The sequence below is a fragment of the Simochromis diagramma genome, unplaced genomic scaffold (assembly GCF_900408965.1).
Source record: "Simochromis diagramma unplaced genomic scaffold, fSimDia1.1 OVJJ01000321.1, whole genome shotgun sequence".
Taxonomy (NCBI): Eukaryota; Metazoa; Chordata; class Actinopteri; order Cichliformes; family Cichlidae; genus Simochromis; species Simochromis diagramma.
This window is the reverse complement of record NW_024386772.1, coordinates 15,781,503-15,797,726: the sequence shown is the minus strand read 5'-3', so window position 1 is coordinate 15,797,726 and position 16,224 is coordinate 15,781,503. Positions and strand designations below refer to the sequence as shown.

Here is a 16,224-nt window from a genome sequence, read left to right as displayed (position 1 = left end):
ATGCGCTGATGCACGTACATGTGCAGGGACTTTTGCGCCTTGGCAGCTTCGTCCTTGGAGCTGTAGCGCACTACAGCGTTTCCCTGTGTCAGGTTGAGGTGGAATGTGATGAGGGGGCCGTGTTGCATGCACAGTGTTCGCAGAGTCGAACCATCAATCTGAAAAAGAAAAAACAGCTGCCAATGGTGAGCCAGCTCATTTAATTTTAGCTACAAATGGGCGTATTTTCAAAAACTGTGGAGACGCAAGCCTGTTACCTGCGGAGTGAGGTTCCTCAGCACGAGCCAGCTACTTGTTCTGGTGGAGCTGTCTGTACTCCATGTGGTACCTGCTGTGCACGAGAAAGAGACAGCAGTGAAAGGAAGACGTCTGTTGGCATGTGGTTCATACTTCCCAAGCTTGTGTGAAACCAGAATCAAGTCAGTTAAGCTCAATGGGTGGTGTCAACTTCACCCACGAAAAAAGAAAAGCTGACCAGAGTCAGTTGATTTCAACGTTCAACCACAAGATCTTCTCGAGGCGTTATTCCTGCCTGTGCTCTACCTGTACAGCAGCCCTGCGGTCGTAGGCCACATCAAAGTGCCTCCTCCTATGAGAGTATACTGACAACCACGCTCACACATAGTACTTTAAATACACTAACCTCTGCACGGCTCACAGAATGTGAACTTTTCATCTTTGCTATACGGTTTCATTTCTAATTATTCCACTGTTTTCATTTTTTAAATGTCCAGTATTTTCACATGAATGCTGTTTTATTCCAAATCACCTATGGAAACAATTCCTATTAGAAGTGCATTGTCTTCCAAAAGTTTGAAGCTCTGTTGGTTTGTTATTTTAACAGTTATATCTGTCTTTTGGATTAATGACATGACAAAATTCACGTGAAGCATATGAAGAGGAACATGACAAACATTAGAGACACAATAACCTCTTTGTAACACTACCTGTGGTGTAAGAGCTGCTCCAGCCTTGTCCCAGACCCAGAGAGCTGCCCCCCCAGGTGGAGGAAGGCTTTGTGTTGGTGAGGCCAGGCGGGGGGCGGGAAGGGGCTGTGGTGCTGCTCCGAGGGCCCTGTGGGACCTTCCACAGCTCGTGGGACAGAGAGGCCTGGCTGTGAGAAATGGGGCCTGGAGACCAAGTGGATTTCATCTCTGACAGTTTACCTACAAGAAAAAGAGGATGGCAAAGGTTGGTCTGCAGAATCATTCGTCCGAAAGACAACCGCTCCCGCAGGAAGGAGTCCTGCAGGATGAAATCGCTGAAAAGTTCTGAGAAACTGTCCAAAGGTGAATATGAATAAGCAAGTAAAGACTGCATTACAAAGTACAGCCTTCGCTGGATTTTACTCCAAAATAATCTCATCTTGTGTCATGGTACAAATTTATCTTCTGTTTCTGTGAAGCACACACTTTACATATAAACCAAAAATAACTGAACTTGGTGGCCTTCATGCACATTTGTGTGTGGTGCAGGTGGCACAAAACCCCACAGTGTGTTAGCGTATGCATGAGATGTGTTTGAGAGACACAAAAAAGGAAAATCACTTCATTCAAACAGACCAGTTAAGAGTCGCTATAAAAACGGGAAACACGACAAGCTGTACTCTCCATGCTGCACACAGAGGAGGAAGGAGATACACTAACATCGCAGGGAGGGGATTATGCACTGCATGATACACAAAACTGACAGGGATACAGCTCAAATGAAGGTCACGTTTAATCAGGGGCAGTGACTCGTATGGAAAAGAAGACACGTCTCTCCAGTGAATGGCTGAAGCTCTGGGTGTTAAAGTAACAGGAAGGAGAGGAAAATGCTGACTTGCAGTGAAATTAGCCACTGCAGTGTGGCGAGGGGGTGGGTGGTTGTGGATAAACCATGTACCTGCATCCTCCATCTCCGGGGACGAAAGACTGAACGAGCTAGTGTAGCCACTGACTGGCCAATCAGTGGAGGGAGGCAGAGCCTCGTTCTGAGATGAGGTGGGAGAGGAGCCTAAGCCGACGCCAGCAACACAAACAAATAGATACAAAACAAATAAGGAAAACGCAGCAGAGAGAAAATGGCATAAAGAAAAACACACAACAAATGATGACAGTAAGGTTCTTTAAGAAGAGAAGAATATAGAATATGACAATGATTACAGCAGCAGTTAAAAAGGTAGGAAAATGAAGAACGAAAGAAAAAGAAGCAGGCTCTCAGGTGGCAGAAATACACCGGATCACGGCTGATTCATACACCTTTCTTTTTTAAAATCACCTCCAATTCATCTCTTTACTTATTTGACTTTAAACATCAGAACCAAAACACTCAAACTGAGCATCTTGATTTGGAGGCGACGTAGTCCGGCCTTCACTCACTTCTCCTGTTCTCACCTCCGCTCCTGTCCCGGAGCAGGTAGCGGTTGACATCTTGGATATTTGTGTTGATGGTGGGTCCGCTGGGGACGCTGCCGGGGGTCACGTTGGGGTCAGTTTCAGGGTCGATATTCTGGAGGCCCTTCCACGGTACACCAGGACAAAACTCTGCAAGTAAAAGGAACACATGCGCATGATTTTCTTACTTACGGGACACCAAAGAAACTTATAACAGGCATGTTTCACAGGTAAAGGTTTTTCTATTATGCTCATTTTCTGCACATGAATTCAAATGCCTGTCCTGAAAATATGACAAAGCAGTTTTTGGCAGAGAACATAACAAACTTAAAGCTGACAAACTGAGAACATGAGCGCTGCTCACCTGGTGGCCAGTTGATATTGGTCCCATTGGCCATTTTGTCACTGCTGCCTTTGCTTTGTCCCCAGCTGTCTGGAGGCACCAGAGGGCTGGAAGGAGACTCCGAGCTGGATATCAGGCTGTAGGGGCTGTAAGATTCATCCAGCTGAGTGGGCTTTCCAGGAGGGCCCAGGTTGGCACCTAAGAAAAGCACAATGAGACAATGAGACATCTAAAACCCAAATACATTAACAGTTTTTAAATAACTGGCAGAAACTGCTGAAACAGTATTTTCAACACGCTCAAATACAAAGGGATTTTCAAGCTGGCGTTGGGTCTCGTAAACATATTGTTTGAATATATCATGCTGGATATACAACTTCCAGTCCACATTTCAGATCTGCATTTTACACATTGAACACTCGTCTCCAGTGTCAAAAGGCTATTAGGTGAAATAATCATGCCAGTGAGCCCTGTTTTCTTTCTCACCATGCTTGCCCAGGTTGGGCTCCAATGGAGAAGAGTTTCCAGAGAGGCTTTCGATTGAGTTTGGGTGTGTCCACTGTGACAGGCGCGATTGGGGTTGGGGGGGTTCCTTCATTGACAGACTTCCCACCTCCATGCAGTTTACATTCAGTCCAGCTGAGGACATTAAGGAGATGTTACTTCACAATCCTGCAAGGATTGGGACTACTTTTCCACATTCAAAGAGCAATGCTGATACTACTCACAGAGAGAGTAGGGGCTGTAGGTGTTAGGAGATGACTGCGGCTCTTTGGTCTGCAGGTCAGGGAGGCCTGGAGCCTGGGGATGACCTGGAAATGAATCCAGGGAGGATTTGGCTCCACCAGGGTGCAGGCCTGAGTGGGAAGGGGGCGGTTGCTGTTGCTGCTGCTTCATCAGCAGGGCCTGGGCCAGCTGACGCTGGTGCTGTTGGATCTGCTGCTGCATGTTATTGATTGTACGTGCAACCTAGGAAAAAAAATAAACATGATGGATATTCAATGCGCAGGTTTTACAGATCCAGTAGGAGAATTAAAAAGTGAACCTACTTGCTGCTCTTGTTGTCGAATGGGGCCAGAAACATTGCGCTGCGCCTGCAACATCTGCTGCTGAATTTGTAAACGCTGGTACGCCTGTGCAGGCATAAGCAGGATTAAAAGTTTCTCAATGCCACGTACAATAAATGTAGATTAAACAATATGACCACATGTCCTTTTTAGTTACGTATGAGGTTAAAGATGAATTTAAAATGCTCAGATGTATCCAACAAAACTGAAAGCAGATAAAACTAAATGCGACTCACCAGTTGCAGCTGGTAAAGTTGATTTAGAAGGGTCATATGTTGAGGGTTTATTGGTGAGGTTAAAAGTGCAGGATTCAGACCAATGTTTTTTGCTGCAAACTGTAAGAGCTGTGCTTGAACCTGTGGAAGAAAAAGATAAGTAGGCAACGACTTAACAAAATGAAGACGTAAAACTGAGGATCTGGCCTTATGTATAATCTGCACCTTTCTCGTGTTAGACTCTGAGACATTTGAACTGAAATAATAAATGTAAGAATCTCACATGGCTGCTTTTAAAGGTTATGGTACAAGTCTGAAGTATTCACCACTGTATACATACAAACTCGTTCTCTCCTAATATTTAGACAGGAAGTGTTAAATAAGTTCATATGTTTGTGTGCATGAGTGTACCTGAGGGGAGAGAAACTGAGGCACTTGAGCACGTAGACTAGGCTGAGAGGAGCTGAGAGGCGGCACTGGTGGCTGAGGAGGCGGCTGCGGCTGCGGCATGGCCCGGACTTGTGCTGCTCCACCACCGCCAAACATTCCACTCTGCACCTGCCGAAAAGAGGACATGTCGATCATTTTCTTTAGCATTTACTCTGCTGAAGTGACCTTGTTTTAATGGAGACGATTTACATTTGTGGCTTTTAAACATAAGACCAGCTCAGGTATGATGTACTACAACGCGCAGAAATCCCAGGAAACATTTAGACACTCTGCTGTCATCAGCTGGGAATTTAATACTGCACATGCAGAGCGTATTTAAATATGGATTAACAATGGAGTGACTCACCTTATCCATGAAGGGCAGGCGGGGATCTGCTGAGGGGTCTTTGGAAAGAAGCGGAGGCCGAGGGCAGCTCATGGGCTTGTTGATGAGCCCGTTGTTGTAGTCGTGGCCAGCTATCCCCATCCCACGCTTGTCAAGCTCCGTCTTCTTTTCCAGCAGGGCACTCATGGCCTGATCCAGGTTCATGTTGTTGCTCTTCAAAGCCTCCTCTGCTGGATCCCTCTGAAAACAGAAAAAAGATGAATCCCAAAATGTTCGGATCAAAATTATGCTGTTATAAGCATTTCATGATTAGCTTTATTATTATTAATTACTAGTCTTTTAATCAGAAGTTTATAAAATGGCTATTGAATGTTTTTTTTATATATTTATATTTAAAGAAAAGACTAAGCACTCACAGGGAAGCCCATGTCAGTCAGCTGCTTGATGAGACGATTCATGATCCAGACCTCATCCTGCTTCCCTGGGATCTTCCCCTGTGGGAGATGTGATCAAAAATGACAATGTCAATGCAATTAACTGATTTCTTATGATGTCAAATAAAAGCATAAGGAAGTGTTCTTTATCCAAGCATTTGTGCTGCACACCTTTGGTGGGGGCTTTTTATTTGCATTGCTCCAAGAGTTACAGGAAGAGTTGCTCTCCTGGGAGGCAGTGCTATTCCACATGTCTACCTCCTCTGCATCCCACTGACCACCTGACAGGCTCAGGTCTTCACTTCCACCTCCCCATCCATCTTGCATAGGTTTGGGAGCTGGAAACAACCACATAAAAACGCATAACAACAAATAATAAGGGCAAAACAGGTACCTTATGTGGCATATTTGTGATGTTTGTCATTATCTAAAATAACATGCTCAAAGTACTACAATATCTCACATATCAACAGGATGGATACTAAAACCCAGTATTAGAACAATGACTGGGCCAAAGTATTAAAAAAAAAAACCTTGATTAAAGCAGAGTTCTGTTCTGTTTTTAATACCCATTATCTCTTTTAGAGCCTCTGAGTGTGAGGGCAGCTGTCTCTTACAACCACGGCTGCACTGTGCATTAAATAAACAAACAGACTTGTTCATACGCCCTCGAAAGTGTGGTTTCATTTCTGAAGAGTAAATGCTCACAACACTCAAAGCTACACATGCAACAAGTTTTTCTTTTTTTCTTTTTTTAAATATAAATATGCCAAGACGGAAACATGAGCAATATGTCAAAACATTTAGCAAAAGAGTAATTTGCCTTAGTTAAATTAACATAGTTGAATCACTAAAAGTAACCATTAGTCAGCTGAACGAGGCGTTTTGGTGGTTAAAAAATAAATAAATAAAAAATGTTAACATCAAGAACATGAATGCAAGTTATGTTACCATGAGCACAAAGCTACTATTAATTCTATTGTTATTCTTATTGTCTTTATAAATAACAAGAAGTTAATTATTAAAATAAGCAGTATGAATAAGAGCAACAGGTAAATTCTATTCTATTATCTACTATTCCCTGGTCCAAGTTAATCTCAACTATATGGGTAGGATGTTTGAACCACGCTTGACAACCTGGCTCAAAAGCACTGGGGATGGTTGGGTAATATGCATGAGTCTCTTAAGCTGGTAATGTTTATAATGCATAATTAAGAACTTGTTTGTACGATGTTTTACATCTAGTAAATGTGAAGGTTTTATGTTTCACATAGAGACTGCGTCAAAAACATAATATAGCCACTAGGGGTCAGTGTAGATTTATGTGCAAAACCCAAGTACTCCTGCTTCCCTTGTGCCATATTGATGTCCTTGACTTGACTCACCAGGAGAGAATTTTTAAACTTCTGTTTTTAAGCAGTATAGCAACACATACAGTATGATTGTATCCCAAAGCTATCCACACTTGGACGAGACTGAGCCATTTACCAGGTTTACAAGATGCAGGTGTCATTGTCGGGTTGCCCCTGCCATAGCTCTCCGGATTGCTTTCCCCCCAGCCCCCACAGTTCCCGCTGGGTTTGCCCCAGGCAGACGTCCCATTATCCACGCTGACCGGGGAAGATGCAGGTTCCCCCCAGGAGCTCTCCGATTTTGTGTGGGAGCTGGATATCTCTCCCCAACCTGGAGGACACACAAACACAATCAGTACTACTCAGAAACCAATCAGATCATGCGGCGTTTTTTCAATATTGTGACCACACAGTGTCAAACTAAACTACAAAGATTTTGTTGTTACGATACGCCATTTGTTCATTAAACTGACTTCTGTTTGCAAAATTGTGTGTTTAAATGACAGTTAAGAGACCAAATCATTATTTCTTGCCCTTCATACAGAGCAACAATAAGGGCTCTTTGTGCCATACAGCACGGCCTGGTTTACTTTGCTAGCTAAGTTTAAATGTGCATGGTAGATGCCTAAGACACAGAAAATGGGATGGAAATCTAACAGTGATGTATGATTGTGTCTTGACCATATTCAATGTCCATATATACATAGAAAAACCAAACATTTTAGTATTTGATCCCTAATAACCTGAGGCTTAAATATAACTGAGTCCGGTTAACACCACTAAACTGATTTAGCCTTCTGCTTTGAAGTGTGAAATGCCAGCCATGCAGAGAGGCAGAAACCTGGGTTTGGCTTAGCAGGAAGGTTGATGGAGGGAGGAGATGCCCATTTAAGATTTGGCATGGTCCCGTCCCTTTTGGCAAGAAAGACAGAGTGCTGTCTCTAGGCCTGCAGCAGCGCCAAGCTCAGTTTAGCTCTCTCCCCAGGGAAAGGTCAAGTCCCAAAGGCTGCTTCAAAATTATAGTTAACATTCAACCCTCTTGTGTCACTGGGTAAGAGGTGCACTGATCTAAACAAAATATAATCTCATCTGAAGAGTTTGTTTCTATCCATCGTAAGTCACTAAAACTCGATATTAAACAGCCAGTGAACAGCCTGCTGTCAGGATTGATCCAAAGGGTTCAACATGAAGAGTCAAATGAGGGCCAGCAGGAGGCTTCTGCCCAGTGCATAGTGTCTTGCTCCTCCTCCTCCTCCTCTTCCTCCCTTCAACTACTGACAGATGGTGGCTCCTATATAATCACACACTTCCTATCTATCTCAAACAGTTTGTGGTGAATCAATATTTTCACGAGGCCCTTTGTAAACAGCATTTTTGTGTTTCCTCTGCCATGTGAGGTTGCCAGGGTTGCCCCCATAGTCGAGCCGAGAGTTGTGAAGTGTGAGGGTGTCACTGAGGGACAGGCCTGGCACTACCCACCTGATTTAGATAGTTGATTAGAGGCAAATCCAAAGAGAGTAAACTAGGTTAAGATATTACCTTTAAGTGGATCAACAGCTTGGAGCTTAGTAGCGGACAAAGCCAACCACCAAACAAGCTTTTTAGCACCTTTTGCTTTGAACAGTGAACAAGGATGAAGAAACTAGGAAACCCAGGCAGGCATTATAGTTTACCATTAACTAGATTAAACTCATTGAAATCAAAATTTGAATGCTGACTGTGTATATTAACTATACATTGTTAGCATTCATAAACAGGGAAATCTGAGCAAGTCATGTTACAGTCTGCATAATATATAGTTTATATCACCTTACCTTGAGCCATCAGGGGACCTCTGTTGTGAGATGCTCCAGGCTGGTGTTGCACAGTAGGATCCAAAGGCCCGCTGGTGGGGCCTGAGTTCTGGCTGTTTTGGCTGTGGTTCTGTAAAGGTGCAGGTGGCCCGTGGTAAGGGTGATTGAGAGGGTGGGGATGGTTGTTGTTGGTGCTGGGGGGATTATTGCCTCCAGTAGTAACTTTAGCTTGGGACGATCCTGAATTGTTCCTGTCCCACAGATTGACTGCCTTGTTGTAGGTACCGGGATCGCCCCAAGCAGAGGTCCCGTCATCGATCTCCATCTTGCGTCGGATGGAAGGAGGGGAAGGCTCTTCCCAGCCTGTAGGCTCAGTTGTTGAGGATTCCTGCTTATTTCCACCCCTACCTGGACCTTGTTTCACTGAGCCCGATCCCCCCCAGGACCCCATGCTCCCTCCTCCATTGTTACCACTAGGCCCATCTTGAGGCTTGCCCCCCCAGCCTTGAGAGGGACCACTGGGTCGCTGAGGAAGTGACTCTCCCCAGCCACCATTACCTCCAGGTCCTTGAGAAGACATTCCCCAGCCTCGTGGTTCTCCTTCCCAAGCATTAGTGGGACTCTTTTTACTCTCTTCTGAGTCCCCCCACTCTGCTGTGTTATTGCTCACTCCACTGGTAGCCCAAGTGTGAGATGGTTTGGGCTGTTCTCCCCAGTTCTGGGATCCTGACTTGATGTGAGAATCTTCCCACCCACTTGGCTTCTCTCCCCAGGACTGACCACCATTTTTGGGTATACTGGTGCTTGGACCTCCTGGTGGAGGGTTTCCCCAACCACCAGGGCCACCTGGGGGCTTGATGTTGCTGGGTGGCTCTCCCCAACCAGAGCTTGGCTGGTTGGTAGCTGCTATGTTACCACCCCAACCAGAAGTGCCCTGAGAACCAGGCGCATCATTTTTGCTCCCAGAGTCAGTCATCTGGCTAGGGCCTGTGTTAGTGTTGGAGGGCCCCTGGGCATCGACTGGAGTGGTTGAGCCAGAGCCCCATGATCCAGTGCCTACATCACTCTTACGTTTGGTATCGTCCATGTCCCAGGAAGTGTGCTGGCGAACGGGAGTCTGTCCCCAGCCACTGTTGCACAGCACCCTGGGGTCCAGATCCTGGGCAGGCATCAAAGGAGCTGATTTTTCTCTGGATGACCGGTCTTTTTGCTGGGGATGGCCTTCCATGCTGTCACTGCTTCCTTCACTAGCCGCAGCTGTGCTTACAGCCCTGCTCCATGAGATGGACTGAGAGTCCTGTGCGGGAGAGCTGGGTGTATCCCATCCTCCCTGGGTCTCTTCAGGGTGTTCACCCCAGCCTCCAGAGTTCCCTGTTCCATCTCCTTCATGGCCCCAGCCAGGTGCCTCCTTAGATGAACTTGCCTTTGAGTTGCCACTGTTACCCCATACTGAATTACCATCTTCACCATTGACCTGTGAGCCTCCTGGCGGTGGCTGGGTCATGGAACCCAAGCCTACAGGTGCACTTCCCCAGCCAGGCAAACTGCGGATGGGGCTGGGGGGTTCCTGCTTATTAGTGTGATTTGGTCCATCAGTTTTAAGGTTCTGAGGTTCTGAACTGAAAGACACATTCGTGGACGGGGAGGGGTGTGGCTCTGCATCAGAAGCCATCATGGTAATCCAGGCATTGCCAATCCCCGAGGAGTTGCTGTTAGTGTTGGCTCCGGTACAGGTGCTGGTCTGGGCTGGTGGGGGGCCAGGTGGATTGCAGAGGTTGGGTGTAGAGTGAGGAGGTGAAATGGTGTTGGCTCCCCCTGAGCTGCCTCCCCCTGTGCCACTTCCGTCATGCCCCAACATGGGCCAGGCAGACGGGTTGGCATTAGGGTTTAGGTTCAAGTTAAAGTTGGTGCTGGAGGATGATGAAGGACCCCAGCTCCTAGTACTGCCTCCTCCTCCTCCTGGGCTGTCACTCTTCGTTTCACTCCCCATTGAGGACTGAGGGGGGCAATGGGAAGATACAGCCCCAGGGCCCCAGCTGCGACTGGCTGCAACCTGGCCAGAGAGCATGCTGGTTCCAGTATGATTGGCAGGGCTGGGCCCACTGTTGGCTTTGCTGCTGAGGTGGTTGGCAGGGAAGTGGCCTGTTTGGCTATTTGCTCCCGTGGCCATACTCACTGTACTACAACTACTGCTAGTACTACTGCTTCTGCTGCTGCTGGTCAGGTGACCAGAGTCAGTGTCCAAAGGGCATCCTCCTGGAGGGACCTGGCTCTGGCTGAGTGTAATAGAAGGCCAAGCCTCTGTGTCCTTCTGGTCGATAATTAGTTGATCCCAGCCACTGAGATTGGTGGAAGATGCAGCACTCGTAGCACTTCTGTTGGCTGGCAGGTGCCCCCAGAGGGGATTATCATACTGGGCTCCCTGGCCACTCTGTGGGGGCAGTTCTGTGTGAAAGACACACACAAGGAAAATAGACACACACACACACACAAAAAAAATCATGAGCCATAAGCAGGAGCAACAGGATGACAGCAGAGAGACTAAGTTGCATACGTCATCACACCCACATTTGCTTAGTAAGATTGAAATACCATGGCAACATGCAATGTGTCTTCACCATGCTTTATAAATGAAAATACATACCACCCACATAAAAATAAATAAATAAAAGGAAAAATTACTAATATGATAACAGAGGGGGCTTTAATTAGTAAATGAATAAAAATTATGTACTTTATTTGTATACTACACATTTCTAAAGGAACAAACACTTTAAAATATGTCATTTATCAAAATAAGGTGCCGTGCATTCAGTAAGTTTAAAGAATTTGTAGTAAAACATGATATTATATTTTTCTTTCTCGTCTTTCCCTCAAATGTTCAATTAGTTTAGTGCAATTCTTTAAAAAAATGGCAGTGATAACATTGCTTTTCTAATTGAAAATGATTGAAAAGTTATGAGTATTTAAAGAAAGGAACAACAGAAAGATTGGAAACGTGGTACAAAGCTAGAATACCATCTCGGAACCTTTTAAGCTAATTGGTAACATGATTAGATAAAAAGGTTTCCAGAGAGGCTGATGGGAAGAAATTCATACAGACTGCAAGAGGAAGTATTTTATATTTTATCATAAAAAAATAAAAATAAAAAAAACCAAAAACAAAAAACTGCTCTACGTATAATAATAATAATAATAACAACTATTATTATTGTTATTATCATCATTGTGATTATTATTATGTATTGTAGGTCATAAAAAGATTCAGGCTCAGGAATACTTGTCAACATTATCACTGCATTCATGAATGCAAGTTAAAACTACGCTACCATTTAAAAAAACAAAACTGCCTCATTCTATGGGCCTCAGGTAATTTAAGATTGACTGAGGAGAAGTGGAACAATGTTCTGTGGTCTGACCAATCAAAATGAGCTATTTCTGGGAGAAATAATGGAAGTGGAATGCTCCAGACGGAAGAGGACAGGGATATTCCAGCTTGCAATCAACACACAATTCAAAAGCCAGGAACCGTGATGCAGAGGTGCTTTAGTGGACATGGCAAGTTTCCACCTGTGCACCATTAATCCTGACAGATATATGTGCACAGGCTTTAGAGCAACATATGCTGCCATCTAGGGAATGTCTTTTTTAGTGAATGACTGACCCATATCAGCAAATCAATAACAAACCAAATTCTGCATGTATTTCAAATGCACTGAAATGTATTTATTTTTGTAATACCTTCAGGTAAAAATAACATAGTCTTAATTTTTCTGACAGCTGCCTTTGCTCTTTATTTTACTGTGCATGTATACAGCTCAAGCATCAATAATACAATTTTCAGTTTCTAAGGTTATTTATAACAAACAAGGTTAAAAATAAATCAAATTAAAAACATTTGCATGTAAAATATTTTTGCTGAAATAATTTAACACACACTGCAAACAGAAGTCATAACAGATAGATACTGCACCTTTCCAACTAGTGACGCACAGATCTGATATGTGATATTCCTTTATTGTTGGGGCCTCTCTGTTTACTACAACAGTTGTCAGCACACAGAGCACAGGCTGAATTAATGCTGCGCTCATTTTACCTCTGAAGTTGAAGCTGGGAGTGACGCCACTGCTGTGGTAGCAGTAGTAAAAGCAAGAAATAGCAGGATTTATTTTGGTCTTTAGCAAGGTCGAACCATTCATCCATCGCCAGCAATAACACACAATACCTTGGTCGTTTTTCTGTGTACAGCTTGCTTAGCGAGTCACAAATACACAACATTTATAGCACAGATTCCCAGTTTTACTACTGTTGACGTGCACTGCCACCATCTTGGATTATGAAGTCGGGGTTGGCGGGGCTTCTCCAACTTTCTGAGTGGAAAAATCCTACAACTGGAAGGCAGCATAACACAATATGAGGGAGCTATCAATTCAGCTGCACTGGCTCCCCATTAATTCCAGAGTTAATTTTAAATAAAACATGCTTTTGGGCAAGTTTTTGTTTTTTAATGTTCATTTTGTTGTGACATTTATATTCAAAGGTGCTAAATAAACAAAAATGCTTCCCCATCAGCGCCTCTTGTGTTTGGTTTAACACCTGTTTTAAAGCCTTCGTTTCACTCATGGTAACGCAAGTCAACTCAGTTATTTCAGATTTCCTGTTTCTTTTGAGCTCTACTCCAGCTGAGATACAAGTGTGTGACTCAACACATTCCTGTTGTGAGCAGGGCTATATTAGAAGTTAGCGTTATTGTAAAGGAAAACAGTAAACAGTAGTGATCCTCACACTCAACTTAAATAACCCTAGTGCAAATAATTATTATCTATTAAATTTTTTAATTCATTTCTGTGTCCCAAGTTATTTCACTAATAAATACCAATTTAGTACACATATATATATATTAAACTCCAGCATCTTAATTTACAAAGTTCATAAAGCAACAATTAGGCTAAATGATGTTATCTTACATTATTCTTTCCATCAGACTGTGGATTACAGCTCAAAGTTGTCACAGGGCCTGTACTCAATATTGGCAGTTACCCAAAGCCATTGTAATGGTGTAGTATAGGAACTGGAAAAAGCTGGATTGGAGCATCCTTATACCAAAAAGTCAAAAAAGGAATTCCATACTTGGGAACCATGTTGCAGAATGCAAAAAAATGACAACATCTTTTACTTACGACCTCTACACCTCAGAAAACATCCATCTACCCATATAACTGCATGCAAAAATGCTTCATCTTATTTCTCCGAGAGCGAGTAGAATGGATCAAGCAATCCGGCTGCGATTTTCAGCACTGAAACAATAAACTCCTCTACTCCAATCATCAACCTTGCGCCACCAAACTGGCTCATTTCTGCTACATCTCAAACTGAAGCCTCTGTTGTTTACATGCGCCCTCACATGCGTGCATAGTTTGTATGCAAATACGGCGACTGTCACAACAACAGGAGGGAAGTGATAGGACGCGTGCACCAAGATGTTTTCAAGCTTACTTTAATGCTTGCAACTACAGACAAGGGAGAGAGGGTGCAGAAGAGAGCAAGGGGGAGAAAAAAAAAAAAAAAAAAAAAAAAGAAAGAAAAAGAGGGCAATGTATTTCTGACACACACAGCGCCGTCGTTCTGTAGCGTCACTCGACTGAGAAGTGCAGGGCCGCCATTTTCTCAGTCCTGAACTAGAGCCAAAAAGGCTCTGATCTCCTGTCTGGATAACCAGTGCTCCTGCTTCAACAGCACACATGCTTTCCTCACAATAACACACACAGAACATCGTAACACGACACTGCATGCTCGACAGTGTACTGTCGCTTTAATATTTAAAAGTGCGCAAACGCAATCAGCCAAAACAACACAGGGATGGGAGGAAAAACAGAGAGCAAGAAGAAAGTAGAAGAGTGTGCAACACAGTAATGAAATACCTGTGGAGAGGTGCCTCCCGACCATCCTGTAAAGAGCTAGGTTGTGTGCAACGCAGCGACCATCCTTGTCTCAATATGTCTGCTCGGCTCGCCAAGCTTCTGAGGCTCATATCTGAAATGCTGCCAAGAAGTTGCACAGCTCTTGCACGGCATGAGACAACCCCCCCCCCATCCTCCTCCACCACCTCCCTTCCTTCCTCACCCCTCTTGCTCGGCCCCTCCCACTAACCCTGCTCTGACTGGGTCTTTCCTCTCCTATCTATTGCTTCTCTCTGGCTTTATTTATATCGTGCTCTATTCCTATCCTGATGGAGGATATTCTCCCTCTCTGGAAAAGCACCGAGACGCGGCCGACTCAGCGGGGAGGGGGAGGGGATGAGAGTGAGAGAAACAGAGGGGAGACTTTTATTATTCACTCTCAAGCCATGATGTAAAACAAAAAAGCAGGGCTCTTCTCTCCCGCCCATGCCCTCACATCTTTCAACCTTTCAAAACTGTCACTAAACATTTAGCTCCGTCTGCAATTAGTGCTGCCGCCCACGACGGAAAGCCTCTTGAATAGCGGCAGCAGGCGAAAGAGAGCGAGAGAAGCCCTTCAGAGCTGGAATGGCAATTTTCCTCACACATGAACAGACACAGGATAAGAATGCACAGGATGACAAATGTCGATTTTTGTCAAAATTTATGGCTGCAAGTCGGAAATGCAGTAATCAAAAACAGAGCTGTCACTTTGGGGAGATGGTTTCTGGACACATGAAATAAGCAAGCTTGAAGGGATCTGCTAATTTGTGTGTGATTTAGTCTGGTTCAAAACATGGTGCTGGAGTGACGCGCACAGAGACAACAGAGGAAGATACCCATGAGATAGAAGGCAGAGAGGGAAGAGGATAGGAAGAGCAGGGAGCAGCAGCTCCCTAGATCAAGGCTGCTATTGTTTACAAATGATCCCAGCACCCACACAACAAGACAATAAGTCAATGTTTAGTGGAGAACAGAGTCCCTTTATGGCTGAAGTTCAGCCCCCTGTGCCTCTCGGCTGTGAGGTCTTAATGCACGGTGAGGTCATGGCCACTCGCTCGCTTTGTGTGTTAACTTACAAAGTACAGATGGTGCATCCAAGTAGAGGAAAAAACAAACAGCTTCCTGACAACAACTCGGACGCTTCGTTGTATATCTATTACTTTTTATCGTGCAGCAAACTGTAAAAGCAAAAGCTACAGTTTAAAAGAAAGCTAAAACATTCTGATATCCAGTGGTGGGATCACTAAAATTTGAAATGTTCAAGTATTTAGTTTGTGATCCTTTAGCTTGGAAAGCTAGGTGGTCTGTGGGATTCAGGTCAAAAGCTGGTGGAGGATTGTTTGCTTTAAAAATTCTCTTTCAAAAAGCGGTTAACACACTTTGGGTCATTTTGCTAAATGCTCATTTTTCTTGATTGTAAAATGATGCGGTCTGATCTGGTACTGGACTGCCTGTGTGCCTTCTGTTCTCTGTCCTTCACTTTAACATTTGTACAACACACCTGACTAGAGCCGAGGGAAGCTCGAGTTTCCTTGCTGAAGTGGCCTTCTTTGTGCAAACAATGCTTTAACGTTTCCCTTTTCACCTTCCCAAGAAATGTACGGCATGCACAATTTGCTCAACTATGCCTTCTATTTTCTGTAAAGTACTCCTATGAACTTGACGGATGTTTGGTAATAGGAATCTGAATACTTTCATGGCCAATGTATTCTCAGAGGGTGTACTTGTAGAGGAAATGGAGATGAGGGTAGAACAAGGGAGGGATCCAGAGGAATGAAAACATAAAAGAAAGAAGTCAGAAAATGAAGGACAAAGATGGATGTTGAGAGATAGGAGGAGGAAATAATCTAGGAGGGCTATGTGGGCCTCAGCTGTACTGATCCTGGCTTAATGAAGTCCCTGAGGGGCACAGAGACTGGATGGTACAG

At 44.3% G+C, this 16,224-nt stretch overlaps 1 protein-coding gene across 9 annotated transcripts in view; it reads right to left on the bottom strand.

The window, feature by feature from the left end:
* Positions 1-16,224, bottom strand: part of tnrc6c1 (trinucleotide repeat containing adaptor 6C1) — a 45,748-nt gene that overhangs the window by 6,457 nt on the left and 23,067 nt on the right. For 3 of the 9 annotated variants that reach the window (XM_040052065.1, XM_040052102.1, XM_040052087.1), the window contains 16 exons: positions 8,376-10,799; positions 6,698-6,892; positions 5,381-5,547; positions 5,192-5,269; positions 4,797-5,015; positions 4,412-4,558; positions 4,022-4,141; positions 3,768-3,851; positions 3,447-3,687; positions 3,205-3,357; positions 2,740-2,916; positions 2,376-2,525; positions 1,885-1,995; positions 948-1,166; positions 258-331; positions 19-158 (listed from right to left, as the gene is read on the bottom strand). In XM_040052065.1, the coding sequence (XP_039907999.1) occupies positions 19-158; positions 258-331; positions 948-1,166; positions 1,885-1,995; positions 2,376-2,525; positions 2,740-2,916; positions 3,205-3,357; positions 3,447-3,687; positions 3,768-3,851; positions 4,022-4,141; positions 4,412-4,558; positions 4,797-5,015; positions 5,192-5,269; positions 5,381-5,547; positions 6,698-6,892; positions 8,376-10,799 (4,699 nt within the window). Of the gene's footprint in view, positions 1-18; positions 159-257; positions 332-947; positions 1,167-1,884; positions 1,996-2,360; positions 2,526-2,739; positions 2,917-3,204; positions 3,358-3,446; positions 3,688-3,767; positions 3,852-4,021; positions 4,142-4,411; positions 4,559-4,796; positions 5,016-5,191; positions 5,270-5,380; positions 5,548-6,697; positions 6,893-8,375; positions 10,800-14,275; positions 14,440-16,224 lie in introns of those variants that run through there. The other 6 variants (XM_040052109.1, XM_040052082.1, XM_040052073.1 and 3 more) reach the window with 6 other exon arrangements.